Source organism: Nerophis ophidion, linkage group LG21 (genome assembly GCF_033978795.1).
Source record: "Nerophis ophidion isolate RoL-2023_Sa linkage group LG21, RoL_Noph_v1.0, whole genome shotgun sequence".
In the NCBI taxonomy this organism is placed as follows: Eukaryota; Metazoa; Chordata; class Actinopteri; order Syngnathiformes; family Syngnathidae; genus Nerophis; species Nerophis ophidion.
The window spans coordinates 29,170,914-29,190,023 of NC_084631.1; the positions used below are offsets into that span (position 1 = coordinate 29,170,914).

The window sequence follows — 19,110 nt, forward strand, 5'->3', positions numbered from 1 at the left end:
TGAGTCGCACTTTATAATGATCATGATACACGTAGCACATCATGTGTGTTATTACAACTACAGTACATACAGTGTCTGGGTAGCTGTGTACTAACAAAACATGAAATAAGACTTTACAGATGCTGTAATATGATTGTTCATGTTTTTCAGTCTGTACAGATTGGTGTACTATCGCATTGAGTTGTGCATTAAAAACTCAAACGTGTTTTGTGCAGACGTAGAAGCTAGCTTATCTCTTTCCATGGTTAACTTTTACTGCTAATACCGTAGCATGAATTGATTAACGTGGACCCCGACTTAAACAAGTTGAAAAATGTATTCTGTTACCATTTAGTGGCCAATTGTACGGAAAATGTACTGTACTGTGCAATCTACTAATAAAAGTTTCAATCAATTCAATCAATCAATGCCGCTACAAAAAGAGTTCTTCAGTGTTCGATCTACCAATAATGTTGCTACAGTTTGGGTATTATACAAGTTACGGAACATAAATGAAATACTGTTGACAGTTTGTGAACGTATTTTTAAAGTGATTTAGAACCTACCCAGTGGCCTAGTGGTTAGAGTGTCCGCCCTGAGATCGGTAGGTTGTGAGTTCAAATCCTGGCCGAGTCATACCAAAGACTATAAAAATGGGACTCATTCCTTTCCTGCTTGGCACTCAGTATCAAGGGTTGGAATTGGGGGTTAATTCACCAAAAATGATTCCCGGGCGCGGCACCGCTGCTGCCCACTGCTCCCCTCACCTCCCAGGGGCTGATCAAGGGTGATGGGTGAAATGCAGAGAATAATTTCGCCACACCAAGAGTGTGTGTGACAATCATTGGCACTAAACTAAAATAAAGCAAAATTGATTGCTACCTTTAGCTGCATTGCTAGCCACCAAGAACAAGCCAATTTTTAGCTTCAGCTACACATACATATGTTTTGAAGAGAGAATTGAAGTGCGAGTTTAGTGCCAGTCTGATACATTTTTTGTCACAAATGTGTGCGAAAGTTTCAGACTTTGGACAAATTTGCAAGGTCGCGCATATTTTATAGCAATTTGTTGAATTTGCGACATTGCAAAGTCTAAGAGGGAATGGTCAATTACTTCTAGCAGGGTTTGTGACTGAGTGTAGTAGGCTTTAAGGTATTATAATGTAAAATTTAATATAAAAAATGTTATATTTCCTCACTGTTGAGGTCTTGTACGGAGATGATCAGCTTCCTTATAGGAATATAATATATAAATATATATATTTATATATATATATATATATATATATATATATATATATATATATATATATATATATATATATATATGTGTGTGTGTGTTAGCAAGCAGCATTAGCCCCGATCTACTACGGTCCCGCAAACGCTTGGTGAATCTCGCTTTCATTTACAGCTTGCTGTTCCAGCCCTGGGAAAAAACACACTGAAAGTTTATTTCAGGGCCTTTTTTAAAGCTGTTGTGCGTTCTCAATGTGGCACACCACCGTGAGCATAACAGCACAAACACAGGCATTCTGGGTAATTACTGCTAACGATCTTAGTACTTGTGAGCCAGACTTATTTTTGCCAGTTGTGAGTTTGTTTTGCTGTGGATCCACTTTGCATGCGGACATTTCGCTGATTCCAAACAGTTGTGCAAGTGGCTCTGCATGGTATGTAGACCTGAAAAACCTCTCTGCATAGAAAAAGCTTTCAAATATGATGTTGGTCCATCTTTCTGTGGCTAGAACAGCAGAAGACTTTCAACAAGATTTTGGTAAAAGGGCTCTCATAGGCTGTCCCAAATAATAATTTCTTAAATACATTAATTCATTATTCTTTCTTTTGTATCTTTATTAAATGACAATGAAACTTGCGAGTGTATCCAATTGTTTTGCATGTAGTGGTCCAACACATTTTACTAATGGACTTCCCCAAAAATACAGCAACAATTTTCTTGTGTCGAAAAACTTTAAAGACATGTACTTGGTAAAAGTAACTTACTAACAGGGAGCTGATGCCATTCTTAGTTGAAGAATGGTCCTTGATGCCTTTTTAAGTACTCGTGCATAGCAGCGGTGCTAGAGTGAAAAGTCATTTCTAATATGCATAGTTTACAGAGCACTGTGTTGTTGGGTTTTTCTATGACAGACACACGGGACAATCACTCTTTCTCAGACTCTTTTCTCGTTCAAGAGGCTTTTTTTTTTCTTACGGCAGGGATGTTCCAATCATGGATTTATGCTGCCGATGCCAATATCGATCATCCATAAGTGAGATCATATACCAGGGGTGTCCAAACGTTTTCCACTGAGGGCCACACACGGAAAAAACAAACCATGCGGGGGCCGTTTTGATATTTTTCATTTTCAAACCATAACAAAATACATGGATTTTTTTTTTTTTTTATCTTTAGGACTCCCAGGGACCATAGAGGGTCTCCCTCATTAACATGTTAAAAATAAGTCAAATTATTTTTCTTATTTATTATGTAACGCTTACAGTAAATCTCTATATCAACTTCAGGTTGATATAAAGTAAAAAAAAAAAAAAAAAAAAAGTTTTTTGCCTTTTCAGTCAAAGACAACTTTGTTTTTCATAGTAAAACCGAAATATGCAGAATTTCCCCCATTGCCCAAAACATTCAGAAAGCATTGTTTGATTTGAAGTAATTGGAGCCCTAAAAAGATCAATAATGCAGGACACCATTGATTTAAAAGTATTATCATTTCTGAGTAATCACAGTGAAAAAATAAATAAAATCCCATCAAATATATTTGGGATCCAAAAGGTCCCCCTCTTATAAAGTGATACATTTTTTTTATTATTTGTTTTACTTTCAACACTTAAGTTACAGATCTACTTCAGATATATCTGTCGATTTTACGTTTGAACTATTATTTTGTTGGTTTTATGCTCTTTTGTCAAAAAAAGACACTGTTTTTATATGGCAACCACACAGTATATGCACATAATATTGTCCACATAAAACATTATAAAGTGAAATATTTGAAGTAAGTGGAGCCTCAAATAGGTCAATAATTCATTATATATATATTTTCTTTTTTTAGCATTGGTAATAAGAGCAAAATAAAGAAAAACAAACAGCCTGCATGGCAGCTTTGTGTCAACATTGCAACTTTTCCCTGTTAGATTTCTTCTCATTCTACTTTTTTTTTAGTGTTTTTATTTTTGCAATAGTATTTCCAGAATGTGAGGCGGGCCATTAAACAATTAGCTGCGGCCCGCAAATAGCCCCCAGGCCGCACTTTGGACACCCCTGTCATATACCGATCATGTATTGTATGTTTTTCAATTTATTCATGGGGAGGACTGCTTGAGTTTATTTCGAACATGCAAGCATACAACATGATACATCACAATTTCCACTTTCTCTTTTCAACTTGTCCGAAAAGGAGTAGGAAGAAGCAGAGCTTATTTAAAGGCCTACTGAAACCCACTACTACCGACCACGCAGTCCCTGGTGCCGTCGCCTTTTTTTTTTTTTTTTTAATTTGTGCTTCACTCTAACTTTCCTCATCCACAAATCTTTAATCCTCGCTCAAATTAATGGGGAAATCGTCTCTTTCTATCTGAATGGCTCTTACTGCTGGTGGCTCATATTATAAACAATGTGAGGATGTGAGGAGCCCTCACACCGGTGACGTCACGCGCACATCGTCTGCAACTTCCGGTACAGGAAAGGCTTTTTTATTAGCGACCAAAAGTTGCGAACATTATCGTCGATGTTCTCTACTAAATCCTTTCAGCAAAAATATGGCAATATCGCGAAATGATCAAGTATGACAGATGGAATGGACCTGCTATACCCCTTTTCTTTTACATAACAGTTGCTAAAACTTTTATTCACTTCCTGTTCTCAACTTATTCACAATATACTCAAGTAATCACAATAAAAATAAATACATAATTAATAATTGGTGAAGTACGTTATATTTCATATGATGAGATGAGTAAGATTATTTTGAGAATGAATAAATGGATGGATGGATGAAATAAATTCAGAATGTTTATCAGTGTTCTTCGTCTTTGTAAACACTTTAAGTTTGTAGAGTTTCTTAAAGTGGATCATATTAGTACATTGTTTAAGTGCTTTGCTTAATCCATTCCATAATTTAATTCCACATACAGATATACTGAAGGTCTTAAGTGTTGTACGTGCATACAAATGTTTCAAATTACATTTTTCTCTAAGACTATATTTCTCCTCTTTTTTAGAGAAGAGTTGTTGTATATTCTTGGGTAGCAGGTTATAGTTTGCTTTGTGTACAATTTTAGCTGTTTGCAAATTCACTATATCGTGGAATTTCAGTATCATTGATTCAATAAATAAAGGGTTTGTATGTTCTCTATATCCAACATTATGTATTATTCTAACCAATCTTTTTTGTAACACCGTTAATGAATGAAGTGTACTTTTGTAGTTATTTCCCCATATTTCTCCACAATAACTCAGATATGGTAACACTAGCGAGCAGTAGAGAATATGAAGTGATTTTTGGTCTTTATTCATTATTGATGTGTTTCTTGCTACTTTATGTTGTATATTTCTTACATGGGATTTCCAGTTCAATTTATCATCAATCATTATATCTTTTACCATTTACTCTTTCAATTTCTATTCCGTCTATTTGTATTTGACTTTCTCTTCCACTGTTACCAAATAGCATTATTTTAGTTTTACTGAGACACAACATGAGTCTGTTTTTGTCAAACCATCTTTTTAATTTGTTCATTTCTTCTGATATTATTTGTATTATCTTCTGTGTGTTCTCTCCTGAACAAAACGCTGTTGTATCATCCGCAAATAATACTAATATTAAATCTTTTGTAACTTCACAAATGTCATTTATATAGAAATTGAACAATGTAGGTCCTAGTATTGATCCCTGAGGTACACCACAGGATATATTTAGCTATTGACCATATGATCTGCATAAGGATCACAAAAAATCCCCTTTATTTTTGGAAAGCGAACCAGCAGTGGATCAGTACAAATCTGGGTATTGAGTCAAAGGGTGGTATTGGCAATATCCGATACGTTTTACTTTAAATATTCAAGATCACTCAACAAATTTGTTAACCAATTTTTATTCACCATTATATTCAGCAGAAAAACACAGGAACTAAATATTTAAATTACTCTCATCATTCTCTTTTATTAAAAACAATTATTTCAGCAAAACAAAGTCTGTAATAAGTAAAAACTACCATCTATTACTCATTTAAATTCTACGGTTTTTGCATTCAAAGTCGTCCTGTGTCCAGGTGCTTAATCCCTAAATTTGTAAACAATGACAAAACAGACGAAAAACTGATTTTGTGAAAACAAAAATACCAATCTAATCACTCTCGCATAGATCATATACAGGTACTAGTCATGGTATTGACAATGCCCGAATATGAATCAATCCACCCGTTGTAGCTGTTTTGTTATTCTCTCTCTGGATTTGTATTAATCCACTATTTAATTTGCTTTTCATAACTGTTTTTTTCTGCTGCAAACTGGTTCCATCAACACTTTTGTTAGCACCAACTAAGCATCTATTCTTCTGTAGTTTTTAGCTAGTTTAGCTGCTATCTTAGCATGCCTTCTTGTGTGCTCCCATCTTGCTCGATGTGTCAGATTTTTAGCCTTGTTCGCCAGTCCCCCAGTGAATACTTGGAAAAAATGTACTTTGTCGCAATGGAGGTGTAATTCACTCAGCACTGCGTTAGCAGCTGCTGTAGTGTACATATTTGACCTTTTTTATTATTATTTTTTTTAATAGTACAAAAAGGCACTCAGATCACAAGCCTCCATCAGGCCTTATCTCCCAACAGTAAAGAATCATTTAAAAGATCCTGACTGTGAAGGTGATCCGGATCACCTCCAAAATCGAATAAGTTGTTCCTTTTCCCATTTCCTGAAAGTTACATCAACATGTGCTGATAACTTTGAGTTGTGTTGCTAACTAACTAAGAGAAAATACACAACCGCACAGCGGATGGAACAAACCACACACACACATCCTATCCCATGTTGACATGTTGGTCGACAATTATAAAGCGAGAACACTCAAGTTAATATACGTTTTTTCCATAACATTTACATTCCAATTCCATTTGATAATTGTAGGGGAAAATCCGGAAAAAACATTGACAACGGCTCCATTGTCAGAAAAAAATCTTAAAATACAGGACCTACTTTTTAAAGAAAATTGCAGGAGTTAAACCGTCATTAGTTTTACTATTCACAGCAGACCTCTACTTCTTGTGACATTTTTTAAATGTGTTCCATGAAAAGGGCCAATTTGTCACAGAGCCCAGCATTTATTGTTGCTTACTGTTTTCCCATCACTCGGCCCTCTACAGTGGGCCCTATTTGGGTAGGGTGCCATCTTCTGGTAGGAGAGAGGCATCCTGACTCCTATCCTGCCACAGACATTGACATTGTGGGGGTTTTAGGCCTGTGTCACTCCTCATGGGTAGAAAACAATGGAGGTCAATGTCGTTTTAGGTCAACCATTTTCAATCGATCCAATTTAATACAAACATGGTCAGTGTTTCTCACAGTACTGAAATCTGATTGTGTTGATAGGTTGGAAGTAAGAGCTAATTTGCATAATTGGCCATGTCAAATGCCAAAACTGTTCTTTGATTGCAAAAAGAAACATATTGGTCATAGGATTTTCTGTTAAAATAAAGCCAATAATTACATATTTTGTGGTTCCCTTTATTTCGAAAAGTAACGAAATACATGTTGGTACCGGTACCATCGGCACAACCCTAATAGCTACTGAGCATGTTAGGGCCCTACAAGGCACATGTTTGGGAAAGTAGAGGGTCAATGATTGGTCATCTCAGGCTAATAAAAGAGGCTTATTTGGGAGACAGGAGAGGAACAAGCTTCACAGAGTGGTGCCCAGGAGTAAACAGTGTGTGTGTTCAAGGAGAGTATCTGGCTTAAGGCTCTGATCTCGCTGACTGCAGTCGCTCTCCGCTGCAGACGCCAGCTGGTAAACATGCCAGCGTGGGCCCCGTCTGCGCTTGTGAGCAGGGAGCGCATGAGCAACAGAGCGTTTCGTGCGCTAATAGCAGTATTGCGAAAGTCCAGTCAGAATACGGCATGCCTAAAAATGCCTAAGCACGATTCAAAGCAGTCTGCATGAGTCAAATAGGAGGAGCCGCGGTGAGACGAGGTGACGGACAGCTTTACTGGGAAGTGTCTCGCTTGTGTCTTATCTACCCTCCATGTGAGGGCAGGTTCTCTCCTCTTTATGGCTCTTTATCTGACATGAAAGGCACTAACATGGGATGGCCGCCATTACGGCTCCATCAACATGAGAAGCGCCGGACGCGAGACTTCTCTGGCGCGGCGCGGCCCATTAAGAGCGACTGGTGATCCTGTGCTCTGTCAAGGAGTCGTCATCGGCAGACAGCGCCGACATAATGAGGACTTAAAAAACCTCAACCTTGCCTCCAAGAAGCCTCGGTCAAATACAGCAATAAAACCCGGAGAGGGCACCGACTGGCCGGTCTGCTTGGTAATTACATCCCGTGTAGCAGCAGTAACCCAAAAGGTCCCAGAGTTTAGGCTGACAAAGAGTGTTAGAGGGGGTCAGGAACTTGGCAATGGGGGTCACAGTACTAGCAGTGCGGCTGGTGTCTCTTTGTGCAACTTTACGACCTCATATTGTACTGAGCAGCCAGACCCATTCTTGTGTTGCACTAAACTCCATTTTAGTTTTTATGGTTAGTTTCACACATTTACCCTTGTTAATAGTCATTAATTTTACATTAAACTTTGGAGGCCCCAGTGGAACCTGTTATGAACACATTAAGTAGCAATTGTTTGCTTTAATTAAGTATGATGTATTTGTGACAGCTGGTACTCTGCAGTTTTTGAAAAATATTGTATATGCATCCATCACTAGGGTTGTCAAAAGTATCGGTAATTAAATACCAATACGCAAAAAAAATACACCGATACAAGCTTTTTTCCGTATCTTTAGGCGTTCACACTGAAGTCACTGGCTCGGATATGATAAATTCAAAATTGCACTGTTTACATTGACATGAAAAAATCCGATACAGGCCAAATATGAGCTACAAAAAAAATTCGGAATTGACTTTACTAAATGTAACGAATAGAGGTACATGTTAAAAGTAAAATAGGTGTATACTGTCGTCTTGCATTTATTCGGTAATCAATGACAAGCGGCCAGGAAAGTTAAATGCCACGCAGATCCGCCACCACAAGCCCAGGGAGCGTGCGGTACTAGAGCGTGCAGAAAACTTACAGAAGCATGCAACGCAACCTTTACCAATTCCATAAATGCTAAAAATAAAAATAATTGTAATGCGAAAAAGCTGAAAGGTTGATCCTAATAAATAAAAGCAAAGATTTGTCTTTAATTATATGTATTAGGGCTGGACGATTATTGCAAAAATAACCATTTTATTGATATTGTAATAATGATTAATTACACAGTCATTCATTAATTTGAAAACATAAGTGAGTAGTTATGGTGCCACCAAAACTCAACTTTGTGTGTATGTATGTTTTTTTTTAACCTGGATATAAATTTATAACAAATAAACCACAAACTAAAATAATAATAGTAGCAATAGCAGTTAAGTTAAACAACAATAGCAAGATAAAAAAAACAATACAATTCAGTTTTTCCAGTACATTTTTATTTCATTTTTTTTACATTTTACTTTTATTTTAATATCATTTAGTGTGGTCAACTTGTGTCAAATTAAATGTTTGTTAATAAATGCAAAAATCCTCACATGTATTGGTGCTATACATCTTTGGACCATTTCGACCAGTATTTTATGGCAAAGCAAAATAATTGTGTAAATGTATTAATACGTGCTTTAAGTATATTATGCTTGTGTAAGGTACTTTTTTTGAAACTTTTATTTTGTTAGCACAGTCAGACCGGATGTGGCGCACCGCGCTGTTATTGTGAAGGGGAAAAGTGCGCCCTGCTGTTTTTCTCATCTTGACAAGTAAAGCGGCAACTTGAGGCTTTAAAAAAAAAAAATTATAATAATAAAGAGTGGGCCTTTCAAGTTATGACCACTGTTTGTACATTAATGTTACAACCATGATGTCGTTCACAACACAAGCAGATGAGCTGTGTTGTGGGTGTATGGACTGTTCTTGCTAGCTTTAGCTTCCTAGTTTATTCGCTGTTTCAAGTGGCCGTCTCTTTGTTGTTTAGTTCAGGAGGAGGCGGTTGAGTGTGTCGGGGACAAATAAGCGTTACCAGACTGAATATTTTCCCAAACAAATGCCTCTTATCCTCACAATGACAACATTTCACTTACATTTATGTGAATTTCCCTGATTTTATTTTGCGTTTCTCACCGGATTCCGTTTTACTGGTTAATTATGTGACTGCCCACGGCTACGTGAACCCTGAAATCCAAGGGCTCGAATTTAACCACGGCAAATGCGGCAAAAGCCGCGACCACCCTACCATTTGCAGTAATGCCCTAAAAAACCAATAGTGTATGACCAACATCCGCGGCAAGAACATGCCGTGACCGCCCTTGAATTTTTACTTGTTAATGGACGAGGGATGTAACGGTAAGCGGTATAATGATAATTCGGGATAAAATTCCCGACGGTTAGTAATACGTCAAATTTTTTTATTACCGAAATCCCATCATTTATTATTTTTATTTTAGGGAACACGAAATCAGGCGCATGATCACTACCATCGTTTGGCTTGATAATCCTGGCGGACCAACGACACGGACTTTGCTCAGAAGATTTCCCCTCGGAGTAAACGGAGCCAAGCGCTTGGTTAAAGGTCATTTTTCCACGCTCCCAGGCGTGTGTTTAAATGGAGACAGGTGTGGACAATATCAGAAACAGACGCACTTGTCTTCACACTAAAAGTATACAGAGTAGGAGAACACTATTTGATGTTACATGAACGTTGTTACAACTTCTTTATAAAGTCTCTAGTTTGTTTACTGGGATGTTCACTCGTACTTTATTTAACTGCAATCTGTATCAGTGTTCAAATAACATCAATACTAGCTCAAATGTTTTATCATCTCATCGAATTGAACAAAGACTGGATTGTGTATTCGATGTGAAGTGTCACTCCTCTTTGTTTTTGTTGGCCAAACTGTTGTACTGAACTGACGTAATCTTTTTTCACTCATTCGCTCCTCATCTGAAGTCAAAAGGTCTAAAATTCACATGCAAGTTTCGCGGCCCATTAATTGTTTATTTTCGATTATTATATTTTCATAGTTGTGAGAAGCCACAATCAAAATTAAAATGTTATTATTGTCCAGCCCTAACATGTATTAGCCTTTTTATTACCCAATTCATCACGCTACAATCATACAAAGAATATTAAGAAAAATATTATTTTTTTCATATACTTTAAGGCTCAATGCCAATGATGTTCTTTTTAGAATGTAAAATAGTTGACTATTGTTGTCATTAATGAGAATATTTATAAGCCCAGTATTGTTTGTTTTCATATACTGGGAGGCTGTAAGCCACTACTGTTCTCTTTTAATGTTTGGGAGCTGATACTGCAAATTGAAATCTTTGCACAAATATGATAAGCCCAGTGATGTTAAATACTTGCCACTTTTAAACGGTTTTCAATAAAATATTGTATATTTAAGTCCTCAATTAATTTTTTTTTAAATAAAAAAAAATATTGAAAATCGTGAAATTATCAGCTATCAGTATTCTGTTATCGTGACAACCCCAGCCATCACGTCACAAATAAAGTGTTACCTCCTGACACAGGTGCGTCCATGAACACGGCTCCCATCTTCTCTGCAGCTACCGCCATCTCCTTTGAGACAGCAGGGTCGATTGTGGAGGAGTCAATCAAAAGCGTTCCCTTCTTTACCTTCCTAAAAAAAAACCAACAACAAAAAAAACATGCAAAACAGAAAGCAGCCTTATTGAAATGCAAAACACAACAAGATAAATAAAATATGTCAATACTCACTAGTCATTACATGTATACAGTTAGTTTTTAAAAAGGTAGAAATTGAGTGCGCTTTTTCGCAACAACCGTTAAATAGTTTTCTCTTTCCAATGTCCTATATGGTGGACATGAAGACCGACTACTATTACAATTTGTTTCATATCATAATGAAGATGATTGATGCAACAAATGCAGGAAGATGCACAAATTTATGTGTGAACAATGTATACAAATAAACTGATTTTCTGAGAAAAAGAACAACAACAGTTTACTGCAAATAATGCAACATATGCCTTAAACGTACTTGAGGATGCCATTGGGGCCTGTGTAGACCTCTTTGACGTTGGGACTGGAGGGCAGCATTGTGATGATGCGGTCTGCTTTCTCAGCGACTTCTGCTGGCGAGTCAACTACCTGTGGACAAAAAATTAACACACTCATGAAAAAATTACTACTTCAGCTCCTAATTCATGTAGATCTTAGATGTTTTGGTGAGAGACAAAACATAATATAATTATAATGTGTGTTACCTGGGCACCCAGGTCTTGAAGCTCCTTGCAGGATTCCGGAAAAACATCAGTCGCGATGATGGGGTACCCATTTTTCAGCAGGTTTTTGGCCATTGGGCTGCCCATGTTTCCCACACCAATAAACCCGACAGGGGTTTTTGAGGCCATGGACCGCATGGACACTGAATGTACAAATGATTATTATTATTTATTTATTTATTTTTAAATGGCGCAGTAGCTGGCTGCAATAAACATCCAATTCAGTGTGACAAGCAAAGAGCTAAGTGTTATTTGTCAGTTTGCCTGAATAAGTGGTGCTATAAAACACTTAATAGTAAATGTGACGAAAATATACAAGTCAGCAAAAAAACAATATTTGTCCTTGTCAATTTTTGCAGGTTACTCACAGCCTGTTTTTGGAGACGGTGTCCAGGCTATTAAACAGTGCTGGCTTAGAAAAGGTCCTGGCAAGTTAACAATTCTAGACACTGGCAGTGAACCAACCAGACAACACAAAGGCTTTATAATTAAGTACAAACACTAAGACGATTTTAAATCTGTCAAAGTATACCAGGCCAAGGTTATCGCCACCATGTTCATTGGGCATCATGACTGACTAATATTTTTATGTTTAAATTAAAATAACAATAAGCAATGGATGTTTTTAAAATTAACTTTGTGACAGTGAAAGTAATCAAAACCAGCACAAAAAGGTAGATTTCATTTGCTTGAAGAACAGAATAAATACTGCATTCAAATGTATGTACAGTTGCGATCAAAAGTTTACATACACTTGTAAAGAACATAATGGCTGTCTTCAGTTACCAATAATTTCTACAACTCTTATTTTGTTGTGATAGAGTGATTAGAGCATTTACTTGTTGTTCACAAAAAACATTCATAAAGTTAGTAGTTTTTTTTTTTAATGTATTTATTATGGGTCTACTGAAAATGTGACCAAATCTGCTGGGTCAAAAGTATACAAACGGCAATGTTAATATTTGGGTACATGTTCCTTGGCAAGTTTCACTGCAATAAGGAGCTTTTGGTAGCCATCCACAAGCTTCTGGTTGAATTCTTGACCACTCCTCTTGACAAAATTGGTGCAGTTCAGCTAAATTTGTTGCTTTTCTGACATGTACTTGTTTCTTCATCATTGTCTACATGTTTAAGTCAGGACTTTGGGAAGGCCATTCCAAAATCTTAATTCTAGCCTGATTTAACCATTCCTTTACCACTTTTGACGTGTGTTTGGGGGTCATTGTCCTGTTGGAACAACCAACTGCGCCCAAGACCCAACTTCCGGGCTGATGATTTTAGGTTGTCCTAAAGAATTTGGAGGTAATCCTCGTTTTTCATTATCCCATTTAAAGCACCAGTTCCATTGGCAGCAAAACACGCCCAGAGCATAATACTACCACCACCATGCTTGACGGTAACCATGGTGATCCTGGGATTAAAGGCCTCACCTTTTCTCCTCTAAACATATTGCTGGGTATTGTTGCCAAACTCCATTTTTGTTTCACTTGACCACAGAACGTACCTCCAAAAGGTTTTATCTTTGACCATGTGATGTCAGATAAAATAAAAATTGAGCTGTTTCGCCACAATACCCAGCAAAATGTTTAGAGGAGAAAAGGAGAGGCCTTTAATCCTAAAAACACCAAACCCACCGTCAAGCATGGTGGTGGTAGTATTATGCTCCTGGCCTGTTTTGCTGGAACTGGTGCTTTACAGAGAGTAAATGGGACAATGAAAAAGGAGGATTACCTCTAAATTCTTCAGGATAACATAAAATTAGGTTGGGTCTTGGGCGCTGTGGGTGTTCCAACAAAACAATGACCCCAAACACGTCAAAAGTGGTAAAGAAATAGCTAAATCAGGATAGAATTAACGTTTTAGAATGGCCTACCCAGAGTCCTGACTTAAACGTGTGGAGAATGATGAAGAAACAAGTCAATTTCAGAAAACCAACACATTTGGCTGAACTGCACCAATTTTGTCAAGAGGAGTGATCAAAAATTCAACCAAAAGCTTGGGGATGGCTACCAAAAGTGCCTTATTGCAGTGAAACTTGCCAAAGGACATGTAAGCAAATATTAACATTGCTGTATGTATACTTTTGACCCAGAAGATTTGGTCACATTTTCAATACACCCATAATAAATTCATAAAAGAACCAAACTTCATGAATGCTTTCGTGCCCAGCAAGTATGTGCTCTAATCAATCTATCACCAAAAAGGTAAGACTTCTAGAAATTATTGGAAACTCAAGACAGCCATGACATTATGTTCTTTACAAGTGTATGTAAACTTTTGATCAGGCCTGTTTGTATGTTTTCTGTGTATTTTCTGCAGCAAATACATATGAATAGGGTGTTTAAATCTTGTGGGGGGCTTGTCTGAATAAAACCAATGATGAGAGATTCCACAAAGGGTGCTGTGTTGTTATTGTTAAATAATTTACAGATTGCATATAGCAGTGGTTCTCAAAAAGGGGTATGCGTACCCCTGGGGATACTTGAAGGTATGCCAAGGGGTACGTGAGATTAAAAAAAAAAAAAATTCTCAAAATAGCAACAATTCAAAAATCCCTCCATCCATTCATTCATTGTCTACCGCTTATTCCCTTTGGGGTCGCGGGGGGCGCTGGTGCCTATCTCAGCTACAATCGGGCGGAAGTTGGGGTACACACTGGACAAGTCACCCTCATCGCAGGGCCAACACAGATAGACAACATTCACACTCACATTTACACACTAGGGACCATTTAGTGTTGCCAATCAACCTATCCCCAGGTGCATGTCTTTGGAGGTGGGAGGAAGGTGGAGTACCCGGAGGGAACCCACGCTGTCACGGGGAAGACATGCAAACCCTACACAGAAAGATCCCGAGCCTGGATTGAACCCATGATTCCTCAGGACTTTCGTATTGTGAGGCAGACGCACTAACCTTTCTTCCACCGTGCTGCCCTCTTTTAAAAATATCCTTTATAAATATATTTATTGAATAATACTTCAAGAAAATATAAATGTAAGTTCATAAACTAAAAAGAAATGCAACAATGCAATATTCAGTGTTGACAGCTAGATTTTTGTGTGGACATGTTCCATTAATATTGATGTTAAAGATTTATTTTTTGTGGAGAAATGTTTAGAATTAATTTCATGAATCCAGATGGATCCCTATTACAATCCCCAAAGAGGGCACTTTAAAGGCCTACTGAAACCCACTACTACCCACCACGCAGTCTGATAGTTTATATATCAATGATGAAATATAAACATTGCAAAACATGCCAATACGGCATTTTTAGTTTACTAAATAGCAACTTTAAATTTCCCGGGAGTTTCTTCTTGAAAATGTTACGTAATGATGACGTGTACGCGTGACGTCACGGGTTTTTAGGAAATATGAGCGCTGCGCACACACACGGCTAAAAGTCGCCTGCATAACCGCATAATTACACAGTACTTTGGAGATCTGTGTTGCTGAATCTTTTGCAATTTGTTCAATTAATATTGGAGAAGTCAAAGTACAAAGATGGAGTTGGGGAGCTTTAGCCTTTCACCACACAAACACACGGTGATCCCTTGTTTAAAATTCCCGGAGGTGAAACTTTACTCTGGATCACAGCGAACATGGATCCCGACCGAATGTCAACGTGCAGGATTCGGTGAGAAGATTTTGGTAAAAAGTCGCTTTTTACCGGAGATCAGCTGAGCTTGTGCCGTCCATAAAGATGCCGTCGACTTCCCTGAGACACTGGCGTCAACACACCCGTGGACACACACCTCCGACTATCAGGTACTGTTAAACTCACTAAAACACTAGCAACACAATAGAAAGATAAGGGATTTCCCAGAATTATCCTTGTAAATGTGTCTAAAAACAACTGAATCCGTCCCAATGCAATCGCATTTTTTTTTTTTACTTGTTTTTTTTCTTTTTTCTAGTCCGTCGTTATCAATATCCTCAAACACGAATCTTTCATCCCCGCTCAAATTAATGGGGAAATTGTCATTTTCTCATTCCGAATAGCTCTTTTTGTTGGAGGCTCCCATTAAAAACAATGTGAGGATGTGAGGAGCCATCCACATGTGACGTCATTTCAGGTACTTTATAATCTCACTAAAAGACTAGTAACACAATAGGCAGATAAGGGATTTTCCAGAATTATCGTAGTAAATGTGTCTAACAACATCTGAATCGCTTTCACTGCCCTCGCCTTTTTTTTTTGTAACTTTTTTTCTTTCTAGTCCTTCACTCTAAATTTCCTCATCCACAAATCTTTCATCCTCGCTCAAATTGACTGGGAAATTGTCGCTTTCTCAGTCCGAATAGCTCTAGATGCTGCTGGCTATGATTGTAAACAATGTGAGGATGTGAGGAGCCCTACAACCCGTGACGTCACACCCACATCGTCTGCGACTTCCGGTAAACGCAGGGCTTTTCTGTTAGCACCAAAAGTTGCAAACTTTATCGTGGATGTTCTCTACTAAATCCTTTCAGCAAAAATATGGCATTATCGCGAAATGATCAAGTATGACACATAGAATGGACCTGAAATCCCCGTTCAAATAAGAAAATATAATTTCAGTAGGCCTTTAAGTTGATGATTACTTCTATGTGTAGAAATATGTATTTATAATTGAACCACTTTTTTTATTTTTCAACAAGTTTATAGTTATTTTTATATTTTTTTCTCCAAACAGTAAAAAAAAAAGACCACTATAAATGAGCAATATTTTGCACTGTTATACAATTTAATAGATCAGAAACTGATGACATAGTGCTGTATTTTACTTCTTTATCTCTTTTTTGCAACCAAATATGCTTTGCTCTGATTAAGGGGGTACTTGAATCAAAAAAAATGTTCACAGGGGGTACATCACTGAGAAAAGGTTGAGAACAACTGGCATATAGTATAATGACAGCCACAGTGGTCAATAATGAGACAAGTGTGCCAACACAGCTAGCATTAGCTAACAAAACTGGGGGGGGGGGGGTGAGTGATAATGGCGGGCATTCTCTCAACCCACGCACACGAAAACACAAAGGAGGAACATAAACGGATACCTTACCCAAGGTAGGGCTAACATGATTGTTCCTCCTTAGCAAAGCATTACGACACCCTCTGAACAGCGCTGCCATGCTTCTCTCCCCTTGACCTCGGCAGGCGCAGTGACAGTTGGCACGCCGGTACAGCCAAATAGAGCCGACCTGATTGGCAGTTACCTCCACCACTTATAGAAACACGGACGATTCTCTCAGCCAATAGGAATGAAGCAAAGGCGGGATATCCTGTGTTTGTACTTTTTTAAATCGCCTTTTGGAAACATTATAATTAATAAAAATTAATTGTTGAGTATATATTAGGTTAGCGCACACCTTTTATTTATATAAAAAAATGACCTCGTTTTATATTTCTTTTCCCCTCAGCATCACGACTGCGACTCCTCATCCCGGAAGTTGTCAATGGTTCTGCTTTCAGGAAGCGGCGCATCATCGTCAGCCGTTTCACAACAACAACGCGGACGGGGGGCAAACACATCGACCTGCCCTCAAGATATTTCGTCTCTTTTCCATCCCGGAGGTCCTAAAAATGGGTATTTTGCTATTCTGAAGCCGATTTAACAGTAGCAGTGTTTATCGGTTGAGTCCGTCTGCTAACTAACTAGGGCAGTGTTAAGCTAGCTAATAATGACTTGACACAACATGGCCTGTTCGAGGCTTCTGTAGCTGCTTAGCTCTTAATATAGGGTGGCTCAGACGTTTTGTTGCTAACTACATTACTCCATCCATTTCTACCGCTTAAACCCTTTTGGGGTCAGCTACAATCGGGCGGAAGGCGACGTACACCCTGGACAAGTCGCTATCTCATCGCAGGGCCAACACAGATAGACAGACAACATTCACACTCACATTCACACACTAAGGCCCATTTAGTGTTGCCAATCAACCTATCCCCAGGTGCATGTCTTTAGAAGTGGGAGGAAGCCCGAGTACCCGGGGAGAACATGCAAACTCCACACAGAAAGATCCCGAGCCTGGGATTGAACCCAAGACTGCAGGACTATCGTATTGTGAGGCAGACGCACTAACCCCTCTCCCACCGTGAAGTTCTACAACAGTATATTTAAAGGCCTACTGAAACCTACGACCACCCACCACGCAGTCTGATAGTTTATACATCAACGATGAGATATTAACATTGCAACACATGCCAATATGGCCTTTTTAGTTTACTAAATTACAATTTTAAATTTCCCGGGAGTTTCGTCTTCGAAACGTCGTGTAACGATGACGTGTACGCAAGGCGTCACAGGTTTTTAGGAAGTATGAGCGCTGCGCACACACACAGCTAAATGTCGTCTGCTTTAACGGCATAACTATACAGTTTTTTGGACATCTGTGTTGCTGAATCTTTTGCAATTTCTTCAATTAATATTGGAGAAATCACAGTAGAAAGATGGAGTTGGGAAGCTTTAGCCTTTAGCCACACAAACACACAGTGATTCCTTGTTTAAAATTCCTGGAGGTGAAACTTTCCTATGGATCAGAGCGCGGTCAAGAGAACTTGGATCCCCACCACATGTCAACCAGCAGGTTTCGGTGAGAAAATTGTGGTTAAAAAGTCAGTTCTTACCGGAGAAAAGCTGGGCTTGTGCCGTCCATAGCTGCCGTCGACTACCCTGAGACACTGCGCGTCAAGACACCCGTGGAGACACCCTTCCAACTATCAGGTATTGTTAAACTCACTAAAACACTAGCAACACAATAGAAAGATAAGGGATTTCCCAGAATTAACCGAGTAAATGTCTCTAAAAGCATCGGAATCTGTCCCAATGCAATCGCTTTGTTTTTTTTTTGTTTTGTTTTTTTCTAGTCCGTCGCTATCAATATCCTCAAACACAAATCTTTCATCCTCGCTCAAATTAATGGGGAAAGTGTCGTTTTCTCGGTCCGAATAGCAATTTTTGTTGGAGGCTCCCATTGAAAGCAATGTGAATATGTGATGAGCCATCAAACATGTGACTTCATCGTCTACGACTTCCAGTAGAGGCAGGGCATTTCTCTTGGCACCGAAAGTTGCGAACTTTTTCGTGGATGTTCTCTACTAAATCCTTTCAGCAAAAATATGGCAATATCGCGAAATGATCAAGTATGACACATAGAATGGACCTGCTATCCCCGTTTAAATAAGAAAATCTCATTTCAGTAGGCCTTTAATAAGACAGTAACTACATTACTGTCTTGTTTAATATATTGTTGTAGAGCTGGCTGGGGCTCTGCGCACATGTGCCAGCGACCATATGTGCAATAATGAGGATGGGCTGGGTAGGTTGTTTTAGCAAGGCGTTTTTTTAAAGTTAAAGGCCTACTGAAATGAGATTTTCTTATTTAAACGGGGATAGCAGGTCCATTCTATGTGTCATACTTGATCATTTTGCGATATTGCCGTATTTTTGCTGAAAGGATTTAGTAGAGAACGTCCACGATAAAGTTCGCAACTTTTGCTTGCTAACAGAAAAGCCCTGCCTCTACCGGAATTCGCAGACGATGATGTCACATGTTGCTGGCTCCTCCCATCTTGACATTGTTTTTAATGGGAGCCTCCAACAAAAACAGCTATTCGGACC

General features: G+C 38.4%; 2 protein-coding genes across 5 annotated transcripts in view; one reads left to right on the forward strand and one right to left on the reverse strand.

Annotated features, from left to right (window-relative positions):
* Positions 1-16,702, reverse strand: part of hibadha (3-hydroxyisobutyrate dehydrogenase a) — a 99,510-nt gene extending 82,808 nt beyond the window's left edge. For both annotated transcript variants that reach the window (XM_061882453.1, XM_061882454.1), the window contains exons 1-4: positions 16,552-16,702; positions 11,489-11,649; positions 11,263-11,372; positions 10,760-10,881 (exon numbers count right to left, since the gene is read on the reverse strand). In XM_061882453.1, the coding sequence (XP_061738437.1) occupies positions 10,760-10,881; positions 11,263-11,372; positions 11,489-11,649; positions 16,552-16,621 (463 nt within the window). In that variant the 5' untranslated portion in view covers positions 16,622-16,702. The remainder of the gene's footprint in view (positions 1-10,759; positions 10,882-11,262; positions 11,373-11,488; positions 11,650-16,551) is intronic.
* A 231-nt stretch (positions 16,703-16,933) lies between these two features.
* Positions 16,934-19,110, forward strand: part of tax1bp1a (Tax1 (human T-cell leukemia virus type I) binding protein 1a) — a 58,609-nt gene continuing 56,432 nt past the window's right edge. For all 3 annotated transcript variants that reach the window (XM_061882455.1, XM_061882456.1, XM_061882457.1), the window contains exon 1: positions 16,934-17,076. The gene's annotated coding sequence lies outside the window, so the exon portion shown is untranslated. The remainder of the gene's footprint in view (positions 17,077-19,110) is intronic.